The sequence below is a fragment of the Petaurus breviceps genome, unplaced genomic scaffold (assembly GCF_028583685.1).
Source record: "Petaurus breviceps papuanus isolate PSGF00001 unplaced genomic scaffold, PetGlider_PUasm1.0 79, whole genome shotgun sequence".
Lineage (NCBI taxonomy): Eukaryota > Metazoa > Chordata > Mammalia > Diprotodontia > Petauridae > Petaurus > Petaurus breviceps.
Window position 1 is genome coordinate 8,677,192 of NW_027186523.1, and position 26,620 is coordinate 8,703,811.

Here is a 26,620-nt window from a genome sequence, read left to right on the forward strand (position 1 = left end):
CTCTCACCACTCCCCTCACCACCAATATCCAACCAGCTGCCAAGTATTATCATTTCTATCTTCACAGCACCTCTCCCTTCTCTCCACTTAGCATAGCACTCACTCTCATACAGCTCCTCCTCTCCTATTAGCTGGAATACTGGAATAGCCTTCTTTAGGCATTACCTGCCTCTGGTCTTCTCCCATTTCAATCCATTCTCCATTCAGCTGTCATTTTCCTAAGATCTGATCACATCACTCACCCCAACCCCATTCCATAAACTACATTGACTCCTTGTTACCCCAGGATCAAATATAAAACCACCTTTTGGCATTTAAAGCTCTTCATAACCCAGCCTCTCTAACGTTCCTGTGTTCTTACACCTTTCTCCCCTCTGAATACTCTACAATCCAGCTACACTAGCCTATTTAGAGTTTCTAAGATTGCAATGGCTGTCCAGTATGCCTGGAATACTCTTCCCTCTTCAAGTCTGCCTCCTGACTTCCCTGGATTCCTCACAAGAGTCCCACACATCACTAGTGCTTATCCTCTGAAACTATCTTCCACTTACAATGAATATGTCTTAGATGTACAATTCTTTTGGTATGTTGTCTCTCCCATTATAAGAACTTCTTAACATAAGGATTGTGTCTGTGTACATGTGTATGTGTTCCCAAAATTTAGCATAGTGCCTTGAACAAACTAAACTTTTAATTTAAAAAACCTCTTCTTGACCGACTGAAGTTCTTCTATGAACTTCCTTGTTTGGGGAGGGAAAAAGAAAAACAGAAGCAAATAGCTCTTCCTCTCAAGAAGCTTACATTCTACTATAGAGAAACAACATGTTGAGTAACCCAGGTTATTCAACACAAGTCAATGCAGGGGAAGAACACTAACAACCATGGACAATCAGAAGAGGTTTGTGGCAGCAGGTGTCTTGAACAGAACCTTGACTATCATAACAGACGATGACTGATGACAGACAAAGCAGTCATTTGTCAATTAGATATGTTACAAACTCTTTTTGCAAAACTATGTCCCATAATCATCTTAAACTCAACATGTCTAAAACTGAACTCATTACCTTTTCCCCCAAACCCTCCTTTCTTCACTTTCCTGTTACTATAAAGAGTACCACCACCCTCCCCTTCCTTCCTTTTTTCCTTCCTTCTCTGTTCTCTTCCTTCTTTATTTCCTTTATCTCTTCCTTCTTTCCTTCTTTTCTTTCTTCTTTCTTTCCTTCCTTCCCTCCTGATCTCCCTATCTCCCCTGGACCAGAAATGCAGGAGGTTCAATCCCATTCTGAAGGGCAAGGGAGCTTTGGTCTGCGACATTTCTGACCCGGGCAAGCTTTCTTCCTCCTTACATAAACCTCTTCTCTTCCTTATCCCCTCTTGGGGGCTCATCGCATTAAAATGGACCTTACCAACACCCTAGGCCATCACAGCTTAGAACTCCAAGCTCAAGAGACCGGACACCCTCAACCTATGAAGCAACTGGGATTGTCTACAATCCTGGCGAAAACTTCACTTTAAGAAAAGTGGCTTGCAAATATCATCAAAAGAAAAATCATCCTAATGAACAGCATTAACATCTAATCTAATTACCTACTATTGTTTTGGGGAGCCTAGGATTGTATTTCTAGTTTGAGTGTGTTAGTTGCAACATTAGTTATCAAATGTTTAAGAATATATTTTGGCAAAAAAAAAAGTTTTTATTTTTGTCTTTTGTAAAAAGAGTAGAAAAAAGAGACAATTCTTCAAAACTTCAGTGAATCTATGACTTCATTGACATGGGCACTTCCACTATTGATACCATTTTGGTTTAATCTAGGTTGCAAGAAGACAGCAAAGGCCATGATCATTTCAGCTAGATCAACTCTTGTTATCGTTCCATTTTCAGTTTCTATAACAATGAGTTGGTTATGGGAAGAGACTTTACATCAGCTTCGTGAGTAACTCTATGTTGGCTCCTCTTCAATAGTGTAAAAAAAAAAAAAACCTTAGAAGTGGAAAATAGGGACAGCCTATGTCAGAACAGGGAACCCAACGTCAGAAATGTCCTGGATATCCCATGGATCAGAAGTTCACATTTTTCTATCATATTTTTAAAATGTGCTTTTCCAGTACTGTTAGGGGAGTAGATGACAGGAGAGAAGTAAAACTTCAATTAAAGTGTCTTTTTTCCCTCACTTTTGTTTGCACTCATTGATTTTTGCCACAATCATCAGTTCTTCCCATACATCAAATTTTTCCTCCTTAAATATGAATCTGGAATAACAAATATTCAAACCAGTAAGAAATGAAACAGGAGATTGTGGGTTCTTTTGTGAGTTTCTAGGATTGCTCAAAGAGTAAGATATTAAGGCTATCCTTAAAAATACATAATTGACCCTTTAAATGTCCATATGAATGGGGTGAGAAATTAATCAAAAAGCATTTATTGGGGCAGCCAGGTAGCACAGCGAGTAAGAGCACCAGCTCCAGTGTTGAAAAGACCTGGAGATCGAATCCCGGGCTCAGACACTTAGCACCCACCCAGAAACACCTGGCCATGTAACCCTGAGCAAGTTACTTAACCCTAATTGCTTAGGGGTGGCCAGGTGGCTCAGCGAGTAAGAGCACCAGCTCCAGTGTCAGGATGACCTGGATCAAATCCGGGCTCAGATACTCAGCACCACACCCAGAAATAACTGGCCGTGTAACCTTGAGCAAGTTACTTAACCCCGATTGCTTAAAAAAAAAAAAAAGCATTTATTAAGGGCCTACTAAGTGCTAGACACTGTACTAAATACTGGGGATGCAATTACAAAAACAAAATAGTCACTGACTTCAAGGAGCTTACATTCTAATGAGGGAGACAATATATATATGTATATATATAATATACACACATATACATACTTATATGTGTGCATATGTATGTGTATAAATATATATGTATATACCACATATATACAAAGTATATTAAAAAGTAAGTTTAAAGGAAGGAGGGTGGTGAGGTGGGAAGGGAGGAATTGTACTAAGGCAGACAAGTTATATATTAGCAAGTTTTAGGGACAGAGTTAGAATTAGGACTCCTATCTTCTGCATATCCTACTTGCTATTCAACCCAATATTATGCCCCTAAAAATAAAATAAGAATTTTGCTAGGACAAGCTTCTGAAGTTTAAACTCCTGGTAATTTCTGTACTATTCTGCTTTATGTTTTTCCTTCATCTAAACTCTCCTCTCCCCAGTGACTTCCAGATTCTTCTGACACTACTCTCCTCTAATAAACACAGAACGTTCTTTCATCTCCTAGATTCCAACAAGTCCCATTTGTTTATTTCTTTATTTGATTTTGCTCAATAGAATTGACTTGGTTCCCTTTATTAGCCTCTCTCGGATCAATTTTTTATTTTCTAGGGCTAGTCCAGGTAAGACCATCTGAGCACTTCTGAAAGGTACCCATGGCTACAGGCAACATCAAGAGATGCCATTGGACCGCAATGAATGCCATTTGAACCAATACAGAGACAGCCAGGCAGTCATATGAAATGTCTTAAAGAGGCTTTGAAATCTATGATAATGTGTTCCGTTTTTTTTTTATTTTTATTTTTTTGCCTTTTGGAGGGCAATTGGGGTTAAGGGTTAAGTAACTTGCCAAAGGTTACATGGCTAGTTTGTGTGTGTGTGTGTGTGTGTGTGTGTGTGTGTGTGTGTTAAGTGTCTGAGGCTGGAACTGAACTTGGGTCCTCCTGACTCCAGGGCCGGCGCTTTATTCACCATGCCACCTAGCCACTCAATGTGTTCCATTCATATCTGCTCCATTATTTTACGAAAGGTGGTGTTGTATTGTATGCATCTAAATATGGTCAAACATTTCTTCACTTTATTTTTTTTGAAACATAGCTAATGTGGAAATATATTTTGCCTCACTTCATATGTATAATGGGTAGCATTTCTTGACTTCTCAATGGGTGAAGAAGAGGTTGGAGGGGGGAGGGAGAGAATTTGGAACTAAAAATTAAAATTAAAATAAGTATGCCTAAAAAGACTTGAGAGTGAGATCATAGAGATAGTCCTATGAACATAATCCTTATCACATTGCTTAGACTTGGACTTTGATGAGTCCTAATAGGATTCTGACCATTTCTCTTCCATCACTGCCCTCTTCCTTTTTCCATACAACTACTACTATATTTGCAGAAGGGATAAAGGGAAAAAACAATCTTTGGTGGCCTGTATCTTCTCCATGCATGTAATTAAAGCCATCATTCTTATTCAATTTAACTCATTTAAACAAGCATTTATTCAACACTTTCCAGACACCCTGCTAAGTGGTAAGGATTCAAAGACAAAAAAAACACCCCAACAACAGTCCCCACCTTCAATGAGATTATATTCTATGGGGATAAACAAACATTATACAGATAAAAAAATACACAAAATAATTTCTGATGGAAAAGTTAATAACTGGTGGACTGGTAGAAGGGAATAGGAAAGTCTTTATGTAGTAGTTGATGCATAAGCTTAACATTCAATCTAGAGAAGGATTCCAGGAGTTGGAGGTAAAGAGGTAGAGTATTTCAAGAATGGGCACAGCTTATGCAAAGGTGTGGAAGTAGGACATGGAATGGTGTGTATTGGAATGTTGTGGATAGTCTGTTGCACCTGCCATCTAGTCTGGCCCAGTTCATTCTTATAAAACTTACCATATTAACCTATCTGATTTGATACAAACATAAGTAGGCCAGTTTAGCTGGAACATAGAGTACATGAAGAGAAATAGTGTGGAATAAATCTGGAAAGATAAATTGGAGCCAGGTTGCAAAGAATTTTAAATAACAAACAAAAGTTTGTATTTTATCTAAGAGGTAATAGAGCATTGGGTCTGGAGTCAGGAAGACTCATCTTCCCGAGTTCAAATCCAGCCTCAAATACTGACTGTGTGACCCTGGGCAAGTCACTTAACCCTAATCGCCTCAGTTTCCTCATTTGTAAAATGAGTTGGAGAAGAAAATGGTAAACCACTGCAATATCTTTGCCAAGAAAACCTCAAATGGGATCACGAAGAGTCAGACACAATTGAAAATGACTGAACAACAAAAATAGGTAACCGCTAAGGCTTCTCAAGCCTCATTGACGTGTTCAGATTTTTGCTTTAAGGATATCAATTTGTTGTTTATGTAGATAAAGCTGGAGAAAGAAGAAACTGGAAGCAGACAAACCAATTTAGAGGTTATAACAGTAGTCCAAGCAATTTGGTGTCCTAAACCCGGGTGGTAGTTGTATGAGTAAAGAGAAATAGACAGTCATTAGACATTTTCCTGGGATGTTAGAAAAGATTTTTCAACTGACTGAATGTAGGCATAGGAGAAGGTTATAGAAAAAGAAAAGTTGAGGATTATTCTTAAGGTTCCAAATGAAGGCAACCTTGGAGGAAGGTTTCTTTCTTGGCAGAAAGCAGGAAGAGAAGGTTTGGAGGGAAAGATAATTAGATCTATTTTGGATATGTTGAATTTGAGATGCCTATGGGACATCTGGAAGGAGATTCCAACAGGAAACTGGTAATACAGGACTGAGACTAAAGAGAGAGGAGGGTGCTAGATATGTAGGTTTGGATGCCATCTACATAGAAATACTAATTTAACCCATTAGAACCACATTACTGAGAAGGAATGCAGGGAAAAGAGAATCCAGGGTCCTGCTGACCCATGCATAGCATGTGAGACAAAGATGATGGTCTAGCAAAGAATGCTGAGAAGAAACTGTCAGACAGAAAAAAAGCTATGAAACAGAAGTGTCACAAAATTCAAGGGAGGAGAGAGTATTTTGGGGGGATGGAATGAACAACTGTGTGCAACACTATAATGAGGTCAAGGATGAAGACTACAAGAAGTCAATTAGATTTACCTATTAAGAGATCATTTACTTGGCAGCTAGGTGACTCAGTGGCTAGAACACCAGCCTTAGAGTCAGGAGGACCTGAGTTCAAATCCAGCTTTAGAGACTTGCTAGCTGTGTGACCCTGAGCAAGTCATTTAACCCCAATTGTCTCCAAAATAGAAGGAAAGAAATTGTTTATTACCCAGGAGAGAGTAATACCTGCTGAGCCAGTGGGTTCATTAGCCAGATTTCAAGGAGTTGACAAGTGAGTGGAAGCAAAGGAGTATACATGGTTTTTCTAGGATTTTTGCCATAAGACAAAAGAGAAAAATAGGGCAATAGCTTGAGGAGGTGGGAGGGTCAAGTGAAAAGAATGAAGGACACTTGAGCCCGTGCACGTAGGCAGCAGGGAAGGAACTAGTGTTGTTCTAAATATCAGAAGAATCTGTTGGTTTGCGTCCATAATTTATACCTTTCCAACAAATGTCCTGGCATTAGGCCAAACACAGTTTGATTCCTAACCTCAGGGCTTTTTTTAACATGTAGTAAAATTCATACAAAATCAAAACATCCTGTGTTTCACACTTATCACATCACAATTTCACAAAAACAGCAATGTCTGGACTTTGAAAGAAATAGAAATGAGAAGTGGCGATAAAGGCATTAGTCTGCTGCACCTGCCATCTAGTCTGGCCCAGCTCATTCTCATAAAGCTCACCAAATTCTGGGAGATAAATTAACCTTTCTGATTCAACACAACCAGTAATAAAATTACGTTCTTGAAATAAAGAGTTTCTAAGAGATCAATAGTTACTCTAGAAGAATGTGCCAGAGGTTCTGAGAGATCCTGAATAAACAATACCTACCAAAACACCGTATTAACTCATATACACTTAAAGTAAAGTAAATATACACTTAACTCATGTACACTTAAAGATGCTTGACAAAAGAGCAAAAGTTGTTAGAACTAGACTGATACCTCATTTAAATATCACCACAGTAAGCCTAACAGTTCTCAAAAATCCCCTGGTCTAAATTCATGGGCCTATACTCAGCCAATGGCTTTATTACAGCTTCAGTGCAATTGAATTATCATCAAATTATACTGCATGGAATACTCACTCCTCCACCACCACAAGACCCTCATCATCATTAGGAGAGACATTTCTCAGAACTGAGACTCAGGATAGCTAGAAATGCTAGTTCAAATGATAGAAGATTCTAGACTACCTTCTTCCCAAACTTGACCATTAAAATTTATAGTCAGTGCTAACCATGATAATGAAAAAATATATAAGCAATAAAGACAACGACAAGCAAAATTATAAAGTAGGTCAAATTTCCCCGATACTTTTTTCCCCTCCAGAAATCACCAGTGTATGTCCAAACTCTCCCCTTTTCCCCTATCAATCTTCAGAAAAGAACCTGCTCAATTAATTCATGATAAAGTGCAATTTGCAAGTAAGTATTAACAGGTTGTTATTCTCAGGGGTATGTCTTTCTCAATATGGGTCAAAGTGAACATGACTGAAAGTCAAACAGTGAAATTTCAAACCTCTTTTGGAGGTTCAAATACCAAGAATCTCTACCACAGCATCCCAAACAAGTGTTCCTCCAACTCTTACTTAAAGAATTCCAGTGCCTTATTAGGAAGTTTTTTCTCTACATTGAACCTAAATTTTACTTCTCTGCACCTTCCATCTATGGCTCCTAGTTGTGCACTCAGGGACTAAACAGAATAAATATAATCACTTGAAGTTACTTTTTCAAAGGTTATACCCAAAGACCCATCTTCTGATAGCCACCCAGAGCCATCTCTCTAGTTCAATGAAGGGCTTCACACTCTCTAAAATGGTACTGCCTCATTTTTTTGTGATTACATGCTGGGGTGTTAACAGCTTACTACTTTGTATGTATATAAATGATAAATAAAACCAAAAGCTGGTTTTTTCTGAAGAGACTAATAAAATTGATAAACTTTTAGTCAATCTGATTAAAAAAGAGGGCAGAAAACCCAATCAACAAAATAGCAAATCAGCAAGGCAAAATCACAACAAAAACAGAAGAAATAAAAAGAATAATCAGATACATACCTCTATACTAAGAAAATTAAGAACACAAAAGAAATAGAGGAATACCTTAAAATTTTTAAATAGTGTAACTGACAGCAGACTAAATTGAGATTATAAATAACCCAATCTCAGAAAAGAAAACAGATCTAGCTGTAAAGGAACTACCAAAGGAAAACAGCTCCTAGTCTTGATGGATCCACAGGAGAATTCTATCAAACTTTTAAAGAAAAATTGGTATCAGTACTATACAAATTATTCTTTAAAATTGAGAAATTACCTTATCAGAAAAACTATGAGACAAATGTAGTCCTAATATCTAAACCAGGGAAAGCTAAAACATAGAAGAAAAATTATAGACCATTAACAAATATTGACTCAAAAAATTTTTTGACTCAAAAATTTTAAATAAAAACCTGCTGGACAAGAAATCATGCATTATGACCAAGTGAGATTTATACCAGGGATACAAGGATGGTTCAATCATGGATGAAAAACAATCAACAAAATTAATCATATTGAAAACAAAAACATCCAAAACGACATGATCATGAACCAACAGATGCAGAAAAACAAAGCTTTGACAAACTACAACCCATTTAAGATAAAAACCCTATAAATTTGAGACATAGAGGGACCTTTTTTAATGTCATAAGAAGCACCTACCAAACTACGCCCAAAGAGTTGTAAAACCGTGCATACCTTTTGACCAAGCAATACTAATATTAGGTCTATATACCCCAAAGAGATTAAAAAAAAGAATAGCTACCTATATAAAAAATTATTTATATCAGCTCTTTTTTGTGGTGGCAAAGAATTTGATTGAAGGGATGCCCACAATTGGTGAATGGCTACACAACTTGCAATATATGATTATTAACACTACTGTGCTAGAGGAAATGATGACAAGATGCTCTCAGAAAAACCTGGAAAGACTTATATGAACTGTTGCAAAGTGAAGTGAGCAGAACCAGGAGAACATTGTATATAGTAATAGCAATATTGTACAATGATCAACTATGAGTGATTTAGTTATTTTCACCAACACAATGAGCCAAGACGATTCCAAAGGACTTTATGACGAAAAATGCTATCCAGCAGAGAAAGAACTGATGGAGTTTGAATGCAGATCAAAGCATACTTTTTAAAGACTTTCTTTATTCTTCTTGAGCTGGTGTGTGTGTGTGTGCATGTGTGTGTGTGTGTGTGTGTCTAGTTTGTTTGCCTATATGGAAATGTTTTGCATGACTGTACATGTATAATTTATATAAAATTTCTTGCCTTCTCAAGGAGGGGGAAGGAAAGGGAAGAAGAGAATTTGGAACTCAAAATTTAAAAAGTTAAAAATTGTTTTTACATGTAATTGGGAAAAAAGCTAAAAAGATAAAGGATCCACCTAAAACTAAAAGCAAGCATCATATGCAATGGGAATGGACAAAAATCATTTCCAAAAATATGGCTGTGAAGAGAGGATGTAAACTCTCCCCACTATTATTTGATATGATTTTGGAAATGCTGGTAACAACAATAAAACAAGAGGAAACACCATAAAGATAGATGAAGAGAAGATAAAACTAGGGAATCAGCAAAAATATTTATGAAGGCAAGTAAATAACTTCAGCAAGTTTGTAGACTAAAACATAAAAACTCAAAAACAACTGCATTTCTATATGATGATTATTATTATAAAATCTAATAACTATAAAGTATTTGGGAATTGATATACCAAAATATGCAAAAAAAAACTTGTATAGATTTAATTTTTAAATGCTCATTTAAAGAAATGAAGTAGAGCAAAAATGACTGGAAGGCTCGTGCCTGAGTCATGCTAATATAATAAAAATGAAAATTCTACCAAAATTAATTTATACTTTTAATACTATACAAATCAAATCATCACAGCGACACTTCACAGAATTTTGTAAAATAATAACAATTAATTTGTAAAAACAAAAAATTGAGACTATCAAGAAAAATGATGAAAAGAGGTAGGGAAGAAGGAAAAGACCACTGCCAAATATTCAACTATATTATAAGCAACAGTCCTCAAAAGCATTAAGTATTGATTAAAAAATAAAAAGGTAGCTAAGTGGAACAGACGAGATCAGGGAGAATCTGAAACAAAGAGGCCCCAGTTTTCAATAAAGTCCAAAACATAAATTACTTAAGAAAAAAAATCCCTATTTGATAAAAACTTCTGGGAAATCTAAAAAGCTTTTTGGCAGAGATTAGACTTAGACCAACAACTTACACTATATTCTACAATATACTCTAAGTGGATACATGATCTTAATGTTAAATATCACACTATTAAAAATTGGAAGAGAAACAGATCACACACTACTCATAGGTATGGGTAGGAGATGTATTCTTTTTTTTTCTTTTTTTATGAGCAATTGGGGTTAAGTAACTTGTTCAAGGTTACATGGCCAGTTATTTCTGGGTGTGGTGCTAAGTGTTGGAGCCTGGATTCGATCCCCAGGTCATCCCGACACTGGAGCTGGTGCTCTTACTTGCTGAGCCACCTGGCCACCCCAAAGGAGATGCATTCTTAACCAAACAAGGCATAGAAGCAATTTCAATAAGGAAAATAGATAACTTTGATTACATGAAACTGAAAAATCTTCTACACAAAGCCAATGCACTTAGGCTAAGAAGAAAAACTGTCAAATGTGAAAAATCTTTTTATCAAATTTTGATACACAATTTTGGTAGAAAATTTGTATCATATTTTGATAATGGTTTGAGATCCAAGATAGATGAATAACAACAGATGTACATAAGATAAATAGCCATTTCCCAGTAAATAAGTGGTCGAATAATATGAACAAACAATTCTCAAAAGAAAAATTTAAAAGTATTAACAGCCACATGAAAGAATGCTCTAAATAACTAATAAGAGAAATGCAAATCAAAACAACTTTGTGGTTTTAATTCATATCCTTCAAGTTGACAAAGATGACAAAAATGGCAGTAGTCATTGTTGGAGGGGTTGTAGGAAGATGGGCAAATTGCTGCATTGTTCATGGAGCTGAGAATTGGTACAACCAATTTGGAAATCAGTATGGAATTAGCAAACTACTAAAATGCCATACCCTTTGAATCAGCAATTCCACTACTGGGCTTATGCCCCAAGGAAGCCATGGATAAAAAGAAATACCCATATACACTGAAATATTCATGGCATCACTTTTGTGATGACAAAAAAAAATAGAAACATAGTAGATACCTTTTGACTGGGGAATGACTAAACAAATTTTGATATATGAATAAATGTAATGGGATTTTATTGTGCTATAAGAAATAATTAATGTTATATAGAGAGTCACAGAAAGATCTCCATGAACTGATGCAGGGTAAAGTAAGCAGGCCAAGAAAACAATACACACAATAACCACAATAACGTAAATGGAAAGAATAACCACCTACACACCAAAAAAATAGAAAAAAATCAAAAGCAAACATTGCAAAATTTTAAAGAACAAGCATGGTGAAGAGATATGAGAGGATACTTCCAATCTCCTACCCATCCCCTCACAGAGGTGAGAGGTCCAAAGGTGTTGGACATTACACGTTTTTGAACAGCGTCAATGTATTGACTGGTTGTACTGATTCTACTCTCTTTTTTTTCTTCTAAAATACTATTTGTTATATGGGATGCCTTTCTGAGAGGAGGAGGGGCAAAACTATGATGATATAAAAACAAAAATACATAAGTAAAAACTTATTTAAAAAAATAACATTACCTTGTGTGATTAAAACCCAGGCTTTCTATGACTACTATAGAGGGTAGTGAAGAAGAACCATATTTCCTTCCCCCCCTCCCTGCCCATATTTCATATATGATAGCTCATCAAATATTTGAAGACAGCTCTATCAGATCCCCTTTAAATTATTTCCTATCCGGGTCGAATGTAATCAATTCTTTCAACCAGTTCTCATTTGGCATGATCTCCAGTCCTTCCCCTCCCCCCCTTCTGTACATTCCAGCTGCCACTGTCCTAATGTCTTTTCAATTCTTCATTAAACAATTTCATTTTGTACACAAATAAATAAAAGGCTTATCAATATATTCTATAAAATGAGGAGCCTTCCCTGTAATCCTGAAATTATACCACATAAGTAGTCATCCTTGTGTAATATGGGCATTGTTTATTGTCCTGGTGTAGTAAAGAGTGGAGATCACAATCTAGAAGGTTTAGCATCACAGCCATTACTTACCCTCCACCTTCCCACTGCCCTTCTGCCTGCTGTTTTGCAGAGGCGGTACTTCAAGGGACACAATGCCCGACTTTTCCAGGATATTCACTTCTACATGCAATCTCCCTGCAAGCTGCTGGGGTCGGACACTGATCACGTGCTCATACTTTCCCAGCCGTCTCTGCAAAAGCTCTTCATAATGTAGGAAGAAGGCAGCTTTATCCTTGCTGGGAATGGTGACAGAAGCACTGAAAGTCTCAGTCCCCTTTTCCCTGTAAAGACAAGACAAAGCCACCTTAATATGCACTTTATAGCACTTAGCTATCTCAGCACAGAGCTGTTTGCCTATCTTTCCTCTTCATATTCCTGTTCTTTCTTAACTAGGCTTCCAATGAGAGCAGTAAGTGGGTTAAGAGGGAAGAAGACAAACCTGAAGAGGAGAAGAATTACAAGTGACAAAGAAGGAAAGTCCTAGGGCAGATAACAAATGATGGCCAATGGCAAGGGGGACCGGACCTGTGATTTCATGCAGATGGACATATAGCTCTCTCTTCTTTGCAACGTACGGTCTTAGAGATTCACCTAGAGTACTAAGAGGTGAAGGGACTTGCCCAGGATAACACAACCTGTATGAGTTAAAGACAAGACTAACTCAGTTGTTCCTGGCTCCAAAGCCAGATCCTTAGCTACTCCATAACATGGCCTCTTGCCAAATCATGCTGCTACCTGAATGACAGAGAATACAAAAGCCAACACCATTCTCTCATGTACATCATCCTAAGACTGCAGGAATGACGAAGGGAGCAACCAGTGAAAAGGAATTTTAAACAGTTGGAAGACATGTAGAAAGACCTGGAGTAAAGATAACGAGTTTCATTCTTTACTCAGCTAAGAATTCTAAATGGCTTTTGATACCTTACAAAGCTTTAAAATGGATACAATATTGGCCCTCCACATTTGATAAAGGATAGCGGATTGATGAAGCTATTAAAACTGATAAACTCAAGACACTTTGGCAGGAGACAGGACTGAGAAAGAGACGGAAACTGAATATGGGAGGTTAGAAAAATGCTGTTCCATTCAAGATTTTCCAACTGTAAAACAAACCCTTTCATTAAATGATACTTACCCATTATCTTCCAAGGTCTTATTGTCTTGCTTTTTTGCCCTATCACGATGTATCTTTTCTTTTTCTGCAACTTCCCCCTGATAAACCCTGTCTCCAACAACCCTAAAACAGAAGAGAAAGCTATGTTACAAACCTGGACTTAATAGACAATTTGAGATATGGTGCATGTAACCATAGCAACCTTAGAAAAAATATTTTTATTTCTCTTTTCAATGCACAGAAAGAAAAAGTTCCAGGATGCTACCCACAGATTGCTCATTTTTCTCCGGGGCAATTTTCAACAGGTCTGAATGGCAAGACTCAACCCATAAAGTCTAAATAATGTTGCAGGAGTAAATCATGCCATCTGCCTCAAACTGAATGTGTACACAAAACAGGATAGGACCAGAACAACCCACCAAAAATAGGCACCATTTTGGACCTTTGCCCAAACCTAAAATTAAACCCCAAACACCACCCTGTTTTGTAAACCTCTTGGGTTCAGCTTAGAGCCAAAAACAGATCTGCTACTCTATATAGTTTCATGCAGTTTTTGTATCTCCTGGACTACCATAAATATATACATGCCTATATTATAAATTATAGTATATATACATATGTATATATATTTGGGTGTATTTAATGTGGATACATATATACATAAACACACACACACACTTCCCACTCCAACATTCACCACCCAATCCTCAAGCACTGCCACTGATTTTCACCATTGTCCAAATCATCTATACCATTGTAGGCCAGCCTCAAGCATCCTACAGACTGGGATTCATGTTAAACTTTTGACATTCATGCCACCTACATAGTGAAGTTGGTAATGAAGGCTGCAGCTGGGATCTGCATCTGAAACTCAACTTCCTTGTCTTCTGATGCCCGATTCAGCAAGCTACAGGAAACCATGGTGAAGGCGTAACGAGAGATAATGGTAGATTTCACCGAAAAGTGCGTCATCAAGGGCTTGGTTTTCTATGGGAATTAAAACAACTGCTGATTATTCTTCATGCTTGGTTGGTCCATAATTCAAAGAAGAGTTTTTCCATTAAGGGAATTTTGGGGTAGTTTGGAGGCCTTTTCTTTTTTCCATTACCCATCTTTCTTCTCCTGCTCTAAATCATATGATTCTCATCCATTTTTTTTTCCCAGAGAGTAATCCTCCCTTTCTTCACATTTGACATTCATACCACCTACATAACAACCTTGTGAGATGGATAGTTCCAGAAAATCAACCCCATTTTACAAATGAGGAAATTGAGTCAAAGAGAGTTGGAATGACTGGTCCTTGGTCACAGTCAGTATCAGAGCTGCAATTCAAGCCCAATCTTTCTGATTCCAAGTACAAAGTGATTTCTACAATATCAATGTTGTTTTAACCTTATAATGCAAATTAAACTTACTCTAAAAGCTATGAATAATCAAAGACCAGTGAAATGGTCACACATGTCAATAAAGGATTCAATTAAAAGAATATTTGATTGTTCCATCTTTGGTTCAGTAACTATTCACTGAGGCTTTATGCCAGAGTTTTACCTCTAAAACCCACATATTTTATCCTGTTTAGCAGTGATGGCACTAAGTCACAAAAGTCTCCTGAGAATTAAGTAAAAAAATACTGGAAATACTAAAGTTCTACTCCCCTACAAAAAAATGAAAGATTTGAGGAAATATAATTTCTGAATGAATGAATGAAGTATTTTTAATGTACTTACTATTCACAAAGCACTGTGCTAAATGATGGAGATACAAATAGAAAAGTTATGGAGTCCCTGCTCCCAAGGAGTGCACACTCCAGTGAGAGAGGCAACACATATGGAAAGTTACAACTGAAGGTTGGATAGAAAGGTTCCATGATCCTTAGGGGTCAGTAGCAAAACAGATGATTGATTCCTCTTCTTTAATGTTAATGATTTAAATTTAATTTCCACTGATAAAATCATATGAGCTTCTGGGGCTGAACCATTTGGTGATGCCAGTGAGTTCAGTACATGAAAAGATAACTCTACAAAAAAATTTAAGAACTCAGCCTACAGAGAGTTTACAATCTTACCCATGGTAGGGCATTGGTGTATTCATTCAGCTACATTTATTAAGTGCTTGTATGTAGAACAATGTGCTAAATGCAGGGAAATGCAAAGTTTGAATAAATTATACTCCTTGCCTTCATTGAGCTTATTTGATTCTAACAGAAAGATGTTCTCCACACAGATCACTACCATAGGGCCAGATAAATGCACTAAAGGACTACAAAACAAAGAACTATGTAAAGTCTGAAGGGAAACCAACCAGAAGAGTCAGGAAAGATTTCATGAAAGACAGGACATATGAATTGTATTTTCATGGCTATATGGAAATTAGTCGATAAAGTGAGAGAGAAACATCATTGCTGGTCTACAAAATAGCATAAGTAAAGGATGGAGAGGAGAGAGCACAGAGTATGTTTGTGGGAGGAAAGCAAACAAATTTGCTTTGAACATAAAATCTATGGAAAAAATAACAGGATGAGAAAGTTAGATTGGTAACAGTCAGTGAAGGTCTTTGAATGCCGGTCAGAGGAGCAGCATTTTAATTTAAAATGGTTTACCAGATACTCTTGGGGCATTTTTCTGGGGCCTCAACCTTCCCTGCCCCCACCTTCCAGGATGGTTGACATTCTTCTTCCATCTCATATTCCCCAACATATGCTGAGATGATAGAGTGTGTGGGAAAATTACACATGGTTTCTTCCCTGAATGAATGTGTAGTCCAATTGGAGAAACTAAATAAATACCTATAAATTAAATGCTATACTGTGTGGTACTTACTCTAAGTATTATCAGAGTTTAGAGAAAAGGATTAATATCTCAGAAAGTTACTTTATAAGTGATCTCATCTGCTTCATGTTACATATGAAGAGAGGCAATGAGATTTGTCTAAACTCACATGGGCAGTAAGTAAAAGTTGGAATTAGAACCCAGGCCTTCTCACTCCAAATACATTACTTTTTCTACTACATGATAAGACTTCTCTAGAGATCAGTAAGAACTGCAGTATGCAAAGGTAACTTTATAGGAGAAACAGAACCTGACTGGACCTTGAGAGGTGAATAGGATATGGATGATTTTAAAAGGAAAGAAAGGACATTATTAAAAATGGGGGGAACATATAAGCAAAGAATGGAGGTAGGTACATAGTCCTGTGACAGTGACAGAGTGAGTTGGACTAGTATGGAACCACATATTAAGGGACAGGTCGTGTAGGTAAAAAGACACAAGATCACAGAGGTTCTTGAATGCCCAGCAAAGTTGAAATGGGGCACTTCGTAACTATATGGGAATGGAGGAAATATAAAACAGTTGCGTCAATCATCTTGAAATGAACCCTTTTCATACTCTCATTACCTTTTTTTTAATTTGGAAATAAAAATGGAAAATTAGGGTGGAGGAAGTCCTTCCTGTGACACAATATAATTTTTCCTTCATTATTTCTTATGAAAGCTAAAACAGATTGAAAAGCAGTCTGACCTTGGGAATTCATGGACCAAAAATCTTAACATGACTCAAGTGAGTTATTTAAAATCAAGTAACAAGAAGATGACCTGAATTACTCCCAAGGCATTCCTCTATGCCCAGGCTGGTCTTATTCCTATTAAATTGGATAGGAATAAGGTAGGAACTTGAGTTGTGATTGCATCGATATGGAAAGTTCCCAGAAGAGACAGGAAGAAAGTGGTGTGACTCTGGGAAAATAATTTCCTTTCTCTGGGTCTCAGTTTCTTCATCTGTAAAATGAAGGGAGGCTCCTTACTACCTCCAGGATCAAATATAAAGTCCTCTGTTTGGTACTTAAAACCCTATATAATCTGACTCCTTCCTACCTTTCCAATCTTTTTATATCATTCTCCCCACAATGCACTCTGTGCTCCAATGATTCCAGCTTTGTTGCTATTCTTCAAACAAGACACTCCATTTCCAGATTCCAGACATTTTCAAAAACTGGCTGTCCATTATACCTAGAGCTCCCTCCCCTGTTATCTCTGGCTCCTGGCTTTCTTGGCTTCCTTCAAATCCTACCCAAAATCCCCAGAGGTTTTCCCCATGCCTCTTAATGCTGGTACCTTCCTTCTGTTAATATCTCCAATTTATCCTATCTACATCCTGTTTACACATAGGTGTTCATATGTTGTTTCCCTCATTAGACTGTGAGAGCTTGTGGGGTTTTGTTTGTTGGTTGGTGTTTTTGGTCTTGTTTTTTGCTGTTTTTGTATCTCCAGTATTTTAGCATAGAGCCTGGCATATAGTTGTTTTAAAAATGTTTGTTGACTTGTTGAATTGGACATGGTGGAGGGTGGAAGGGAGGAAAATGGACTCATTTAATTCTACTTCACACTCCCCAGGTCTAAAATCTTTGATCTTTTAATTCAGGTCAGCACCTTCTCTGCAACTTATAGTCTTAAATAGCTACCAAGACACTGAGCAGTTAATTGACTTGACTAAGGTCATACAGTTAGTATCACCCAGGCAGGAAATAAAGTCAGGTCTTCCTGACTCTGAGGCCAACTCTTTATCAACTATGCCATATCACCTCTCAGTGTCAGTCTCAAATAAACATTTTATGGATTTACTCTAATCTAACCTAAAGACACATAATTGAACATGAGACCTAAGTGTCTTAAGGTGATAATGATAATGAAACCGCAATATTGCTTACTTTATATTACATATAAACCTAGGAAGACATGCTGGACCCATGGAGAGAAAAAAATGAATTTTGTTCATAGTACTGTCACTCACCCTAGTGTTCGACTATAAGGAAGTAATTTCACACATGTGCCCAGTTTCTTTACATGTAAAAGAATATTTTCTGTACATATCTGTCTTATGTAGAGAAAAATGTCTTAATTTCCATGAAGTAAAAAAATAGAAATATGGATAATGTTTTATAGATATAGATTAAATATAACTATAGAAAATGACATAGAAATACATTATATATACAAATAGGATGTACCAAAAGCCATAGTGCAGATGTAAGCTTATTAATTAGTTTATTATAGTACATATTATAATATATCATACAAACCTATTACTAGGTTTGAGTCTGCACTAAGGCTTTTGGGACACTCTGCATATGGCAGTGGGCAGCTAGGTGACTCAGTGGATAGAATGCCAAGCCTGGAGTCAGGAAGACTCATCTTTATAAGTTCAAATCTGGTCTCAGACACTTACTAACTGTGTGATCCTAGGCAAGTCATTTAACCCTGTTTGCCTCAGTTTCCTCATCTGTAAAATGAGATGGAGAAGGAAATGGCAAACCATTCCAGTATTTCTACCAAGAAAACCCCAAATGGGATCATAAAGAGTTGGACACAAGTGAAAAATGACTGAACAACATCGACAAAATTTATGGCAGCACATAGCAATATAATGCACAGAGAATTTGCCTTGGAGCCAGGAAAATAGAAGTTCGATTCCTGCCTCTGACAGATCCTGACTGTATGAACTTGGGCGAATCACTTAATCTCTCACTGCTGTAGGTAAATCTCCACAACCGAAAGTGGCAGAGCAGATACAAACCTGTGCAGGTAAAGGGGGTTAGTCCACTAATCTGGGAGATCCCTATACCAATGAAATCATAGGTCTAAATACGTATGTGTGTATATATGTGTATTTTTATGATATGTATATACTTTAAATATATAGTTATACATGTATACACTCTGAATACATATTAATTTATTTATATACATATATACTCTAAATACATATTCATTTTTATATGCATATACACATATTATGTGTGTGTGTATATGTATATATACACATAATATTATATACATAGTCGTGGTTCACCCTAAATATCCTCGTACAGAAGACAATCAACATTGGCTAGAATTAGGCTAAAGGGTGTGGAACCTGCGGGCTCAAGGCCACATGTAGCCCTTGAGGTCCCCTTTGACTGAATCCAAACTTCACAGAACAAATCCTCTTAATAAAAGAATTTGTTTTGTAAAACTTGAGTCAAAGGGCCGCACTTGAGGACCTAGAGGGTTACATGTGGCCTTGAGACCTCAGGTTTCCAACCTCTATAACTTGCAACAATCTAACTGAAAATAAGGGTTAAGGACAAGGAGGTTGCTGCCAGAAAGAAAAGGCTCTTGTGCAAAAATGTTCATAGCAATAACAAAACACTGGAAGCAAAATGACTGGAGAATTCCCAATGTTAGGAGACTGGTTAGCAAGTATGAATGCAATGGACCATCACTGCACTGTAAGGAATGACAAGTATGAAGAATTCAGAGAAACATGGGAAGACTTGCAAATAAGGCAATGGCAAGAAAGCAGAGCCACAATAAGACAATGTTTAGTGACTACTGCAATATAGTATGTAAATAAATGTGAAAAAAGGCAATAAAACCCTCATCAAATATAGTGGTCAGTTTTGGTTTCATACTATAAACAGTTAAAGGGTGGCTCTGCTCTTTCTGTTAATAGAGTAGTTATTTTCCAGAAGTTCATTCTTTGAGGGGAGGGAGGGTGGTGTTTAGGTATTTACTGGGAAATGTCCATTATGTCAAAATTGCATAACTAATGTTTTTAAAGAATTAATTAAATCATTCACTAAATTAATGATTCCATTAAAAATACTTATTAATATACAACCACCCAAAGATTAATCACTATGTGATGAATGTCTTTAGCCAGTGCAACTTAGGAAGACTACTCAGGAGGTTTTTGTTTGATTGTTGTTTTTTTGAGACAGGTCTTCCTATCTCACCATGACTGGAAGTGCAGCCTTCACTTCCAGGCCAAATCTCAATTCTTGGGCTTTCTCTGCTTTTCCAGCCTGAGCTAGTTCATCCCTCCCTAGACAACATGATAGGCCTCCAGTCCTAGGGGCTCACAAATATTGATGCCCGACTTTGTGTGATCACCCAATCAGCTTTAACCCCACTGAAGCTCAGAATTCTCAGCCTCAGGGGTTATAGGTGTATGCCACCACCGCTGGTTTATGAAGACTATTTACTAAAGCCTTCAGTGGTTGGCAACCATAACAATGGAAGGACCTCAGAAAATGTTAAGTCCTGGGCCTTTAATAATAATAGATTTAACAGCTTAAGAAAAAGCAAGTTAGCATCAGATGAGCACCAAGGATGGTCAGCCCCAAAGGAAGTAGATGAAATTCTAACTACAAACATCTCTCTCTTTCCGGTGCCAGGCAGCTTTGACTGTCTCATTTCAAGGAAGGCCCTAAGAGAAATGTGTCTTCTTTTTTGTCTTCTTATAAGTACCGCTAATAATAATTAATGATAAAGATCTCATAATACAATGCTAACAATGACAATCATAGGGAAGGAAGTCTCTCCCCGAGGGAATAAAAGGGACTCATACTGGACATTCCTAATATTTTTTTTTAAAAAAGGACCCTAGAGATTGGTGGAGCTTCTCAGTGTTTCAAAATGATTTATCATTGAATGCACAGTAGTTGGTAAGAAATGACTCCAAAATAAGTTATTAGAATTGCTGGAGGTTAGCCCAAGTTCTCAATCTGTTAACCTCCAAAATGCACTCAAATTCTTGCCCAACTTTCATCCCATGAAGCTTTAGCCTACATCTGTGGATGTTCTGTTTATTTACTTCACTGAGAAGATTTTGTTGTTTTTAAACTCCCAGGGGGGATTGAAGAGAAATGTTAAAAGAAAAAAAAAGTTTCATGTTTGGTTATATTTTTGCAAGAGGGCCTTTGAAACCCTATGTAGTAGATTATTTTTAAAGTACTTTGTCCTTGCTTTCCTATTGACGCGATCTGTTCCTTTGCCAAAAAGGAAAGCTCACATCTATTTTTTAAAAGTCCTATAAAACAATAACAGCTTTCAAAGCTTAATACTATCAAACTCTGGCATTAATTCATCTGCTTCTTTATAAGTTTTCAGGGAGCTTTAATCAAAGGCAATGGCTAGTTCAAAAGAATTAGTACAGTTAAGGAAATCTGCTTTTCAGAAGCCAAAGAATATACGTACCAGCCTCTGTTGTAGCCTGACCTGTCTTGGGACTCGGTGTCCAACCTGCTTTAAAAAGAAAAAGAGAGAGATTCACGAAATATGATCATGAATTACTGATTAGAGGCCTTATATTTATGGGTTAGTCTGATCCTTTTCTAAAAAAAATTTTAAAATTCAGAATACTTCTTCATACCTCTAGGATGCTGTCGGGGTTCCATATTAATAATCAGAAATTAAATGAGAAGCTATCTAAAGCTGTGACCAAATGCTTAGACCCAGATGAATGCTTAGCTAGTAAGGCAACATGTAACAGAGAAGATGAAAATTATTTCATTTCTTTGTTGTCTTGAAATGAACACTATTCTGACTATTAACAGCTGACATAGAATTAAGATGTCTAAAGTTAATTTGATGGACTGGTGGTCAATATTCAATTTAATTCAAAATATCTGGAAATATCTTCACTAGAGACACAGCTAAATTTTTTTGACTATCTTATTGACTTGATATGCTGAATACTCACCCCAAGTGTGTTGGAAAAAGCAAGGAGTTTTCTTGGGAAGTCATTCAAACATCCCAAGCCTCAGTTTCCTCATAGGTACCTATGCTATCTATCTATCAGGTCAAGTCCACAAGCAATTATTAAGTGTTTACTCTGTTCTAGGCACTGTGCTGAGTGCCAGGAATGGGAATAAAAGCAAAAGAAAAGATAATCCCTGCCCTCAAGAAGTTCACAATCTAGGTACAAACATTTCTCTCTTCCTGGTTCCAGGCAGCTTTGAGTGCTCCATTCCAGGGGATGCCCTAAGACAATCGGGTCTTTTTTTTTCTTTTCATTAAGTACTACTACTAATAATTAATGGTAAAAATCTCATAATACAATATTAACAATGATGATCATAGGGTAAGGAGTCCCTCCCCTAAGGGAAAAAGGGAGACTCACACTGGACATTCTTAGCATTTAAAGAAAGAAAAGATCCTGAAGATTGATGACTCTTGATAAAGGGGGAAAACAAAACTTCAAAGGGAGCTTAAAAACGGGTTTATTTTGAAGAAAGTGCTTTGTACATCTAAAAGCTCGACATGAATGGGAGCTAATACTAGTTGTACAGTAGACAGATCCCTGGGCCTGGAGACAGGAAGAGTTCGTATTCAGCCTCAGACACATTATTAGCTAGGTGACCCTGGGCAAGTCACCTGACTTCTGTTTGTCTCAGTTCCCTCATCTATGCAATGGAAAGAATAACAGCACTTATCTCTAAAGGTTGTGGTCAAGATAATATGAGATAATACCTGCAAAGTGCTTTAAAAGCTTAAAGCGATGTATGAATGCTAGCCCTAAACAACACCATCAGCATTCTATTTCAGTTGCTACCAAACAATGAGCAGTCCCTTCAGGGTTAACATTGGACATACTGGATGAAAGCTGCAGAGAAGCTGGATGTGAGGACAAACTTCCTGACTGTTGGAGCTATCCAAATGTGGAATAGGCGGCCTTTGGAGCTCCCCCTCAGGAAGTCTTCAAGCAATGCTTGGATGACCCTCTGTCTCCTACGTTGTAGAAAAAAATTCATGTTCCAGAATGAGTTGGACTACATAGCCTCTGAGGCACCTTCCCATACTGAAACTCTGTGGCTCTGTGACTGTCAACTTGCTGATAAAACATTTTTGTAATAATTTACACAATGGTTTCAGTTTACCAGTCAGATCGCCCATATCATTTTGTTGGATCTTCACAACAATCCTATGAGGAAGGTACTATTGTTTTTCCCATTTAATAAATGTGAAAACTGAAGTTTAGAGAACTTAAGTGACTTTCGTAGAATCCTAGTTAAGTGTGTGAGGCAGAATTCAAACTCAGGTCTCTCTGACTCCAAGTCCAACACTTTTTTACCACCTATAGGTCAACATTTACATAGTGATTAGAGATTGCCATATAAGTCACTATGGGGCCATTCCAGTATAAGGGAGCCCAAGTCATGATAAAGAGAGGGAAGAGACATAGTATTTAGGCTGAGGTGAGAACTTCAGGGAGCATGGTAATTTTTGACCCTCAGAATGGAGTAGGAACAGTGAATAACTCTTCTAACACCTGCAAGAGGCCAAACGAACAGCTATTCACCCAGTTCCACCTGAGTATCTCAGGCTTTTTTAACTTTAAGCTTTTTCTACCCCATAGAAAGGGCAAGAACCACTTAAGACTACTCTGTGGTTCAACAGGAGGGCCCAGCTCCCCATGGGAATTACATGGAGCTTGATTGATCTAAAACATTTTCTTTGAAGTCTCTCCTTTGTAAAATATATTTTTCTGGTAAACAGACTTCATAGAGAACAAGGTAAGTGGGCTCTTTGCTTCTGAGATGACTATCTAGGTCTCTCTGGGGGATCATTATGGCTAAACTTCAGAACAAACTTAAAATGAATAGAATCAGAATCTGCTTGAAAAGGTAAAGTTCTGGTTAATATTTTTTTTTGTGATCTTCATACATAAATTCTTGGTGCCCATTGGAACTAGGTGTGGAAATGGTGGCCATCTCATTATTGCTAGTTAAATATACAATTTCACAAATTCAGTAAGTATTCAGGAAGTGCCTGCTATTTACAAGGTGCAATGATAGGTGCAAGGAGTGCCAGGACAAACACCCCCCAAAAAATGCTCCTGCCCCTCAAAGAGCTCTCCTTTCATGGTTGTTGAGTTGTTTCAGTTCTGTCCAACTCTTTGGGACCCCATCTGGGGTTTTCTTGGAAAAGATGCTGGAGTGGGTTGCATTTCCTCCTTCAGCTCATTTTACAGATGAGGAAACTGAGGCAAATAATGTTAAGTGACTTACCCATAGTCACACTGCTAGTAAATATCTGAGACCAGATAAGAATTCCTGACTCTAGGCCTGGCACTCCATCCACTGCACCACCTTGCTGCCCTAAACTCTCCCTCTATTGGATGTTAAAATGTATACACAGAAAAAAATAAATGAAAAATAATCCAAGATGGAGGAAACCTATACAAAGTGGCTCTGGAGTTTGGGAGGGGAAAGATTCTAAGAGGTGAGATGTCCGGGCAATGCAAAGATCCAGAGGTATTAAATGAGATGCCGAGTTCCTTCAATAAATCCCTACTCTAGTGTATCATTGCATTATGGAGGTAATCCTGGATTTTCCAAAGCTCTCTCAGTGTAGCACAAGCTCTGGCAGTTCTTAACAAGCTGGCTGGGCACCTAGGACAGGGCTGGGGATGGGAATCTATGACACACAGTCCATCTGTTGTTTAAAGACCAGCCAAAGTAGTTTTGGGAGACTCATCACCAAGTAGGTGGCAATCATGTCCTTCCCACTGGATTGGCAGAAGGGAAGGTATACCCACATCAACAAAATCACAGATCTTAGGAAAAGCATCCCTGGATCTCTCTGTGAGTAGTTTCCCATTGTTTCTGTTCATCAGTCCTCCCAACAAACTGACAGGGACTGAGTTTAGTTCAGACAAGAAAATGAGGCATGACATGATTGGGCAATTTTTAGTTTAATGGAAAAGATAAGGATAGGGACTTGACCAGTGATTTCATTGATATAGGGATCTCCCAGGTTGGAACACTCCCTCTACTAATACATGTGGTCACTGTCTCTTCAATTTATAGTCTAGAGAGTTGTCTAGAGCACTCAAAAGTTAAGGGACTGACCCAGGATGACATAGCAAATTATGTCTCAGCGGCAGAATTTAAATCCAGGTCTTACTGTCTCTAAGATTAGCATTCTACCCATTATACCAGTTTTGTACTTTTAGAGTACAAGGAAAAGAGAGGACTGTGTTTGGTCAGGTGATTAGGATTAACAAACTAATATGGACAAATCACCCCGATAGGACCTGGAAATGAATCTATAACGACTGTGAATGTGTCTTGGGACAGGAGGTCATCAAAAGAAGAGTTCCCTAAGAAAGCCATAACTGATGTGTAAAATAACAACAAAATCCAAAGGAAGAGGAGAGAAAGTTCACTGGGGACAAAATCAGTCGAGGACAGCTTAGCTTAAAGGAGACATCCTCAACCCCCCACTGTGCCTCAACCCATACATTCCCTCACTTACAAAGTCTTTTCAACTCAGCCTCCACAACATTTTTCAAACTAATTCCCTTTGCCTCACTTATGCAGACACCACCCTAGGTCAAGGCATCATCTTCAGCTTTTTCCTAGACTATTGTAATAGACTCCTAACTGGTCTCCCTGTACACACACACACACACACATTCTCCAAATAGCTGCCACAGTGATATTCTTAAAGCATAGGTCTGTCTATGTCACTCTCCCCTGTTCAATTAACTCCAATGGCTTCCTATCACCTCTAATATCAAATCCAAACCCCTCTGGCAAATAGAGGGAGGAGGGATGGAATATTCTTGGGCTCAAAGAAAACTGCAGATAGTAACTGGAGCCATGAAATGAAAAGACACTTGCTACTTGAAAGGAAAGCTATAGCAAATCTGGACAGCAGAGACATCACATTGCTGACAAAGCTATGGTCAAAGCTATGTTTTTTCTAATAGCAATGTATGGCTGAGAGTTGGCAATAAGGAAAGCTGACTACCATGGAATTAACACTTTTGAATTGTGGTGTTGGAGAAGACTTTTAAGAGTCCCTTAGACAGCAGAGATCAAATCACTTAATACTTAAAGAAATTAGCTCAGGCTATTCACTGGAAGGTCAAATATTGAAGCTGAAATTTAAATACTTTGGTCACATAATGAGAAGACAGGACTCACTAGAAAAGACCCTGATGTTGAGAAAAAGACTGAAGAGAAGATGGAAACAGGACAGTAGAGGATAAGATAGATAAATGGTGTCATGGAAACAATAAATGTGAACTTGGACAGACTTTGAGAGATAGTGGAAGATAGAAGGACCTAGCACGCTATGGTCCATGGGGTCGCAAAGGATTGAATGACTAACCAACAACAACTGACATTTCAAGCCCTTCCCATACTGTCTCCAACCTATCTTCCCAGCCTTACTATATATTAATCCCATTCAAACTCTTTAGTATAGCCCAGCTAGCTTCCCTGTTGCCCATTACACATAAAATGCTATCCCACCTCCTGATTCTTCTCCACAGACTCCCCCACATACCTTAAATGTATTCATTTCTCACCATCACCTCTTAGAATCCTGAGTTTCATTCAAAGCTCATCCCAAACACCATATCCTGCTTCACTAATCCTGCCTAGCTGCTAGTGATCCTCCCCAAATTTCTCATTACTCATTTGTATTAAATATGTATGTGTGTATGTATGTATTTCCTTCCATCCTTCCACCCTTACTTCCTCCCTCTCTTCCTATCTCTTCCTTTCTCCCTTCCTCTCTTCCTTCCTTCCTTCCTTCCTTCCTTCCTTCCTTCCTTCCTTCCTT

At 37.7% G+C, this 26,620-nt stretch overlaps 1 protein-coding gene across 3 annotated transcripts in view; it reads right to left on the reverse strand.

Moving 5' to 3' along the window:
- The window catches only part of LOC138175815 (inter-alpha-trypsin inhibitor heavy chain H5-like), a 93,040-nt gene that overhangs the window by 60,429 nt on the left and 5,991 nt on the right, over positions 1-26,620 (reverse strand). For 2 of the 3 annotated variants that reach the window (XM_069106319.1, XM_069106318.1), the window contains exons 2-5: positions 21,242-21,289; positions 14,051-14,214; positions 13,249-13,350; positions 12,141-12,391 (exon numbers count right to left, since the gene is read on the reverse strand). In XM_069106319.1, coding sequence (XP_068962420.1) covers positions 12,141-12,391; positions 13,249-13,350; positions 14,051-14,214; positions 21,242-21,289 — 565 coding nt within the window. The remainder of the gene's footprint in view (positions 1-12,140; positions 12,392-13,248; positions 13,351-14,050; positions 14,215-21,241; positions 21,290-26,620) is intronic. The other variant, XM_069106320.1, reaches the window with a different exon arrangement.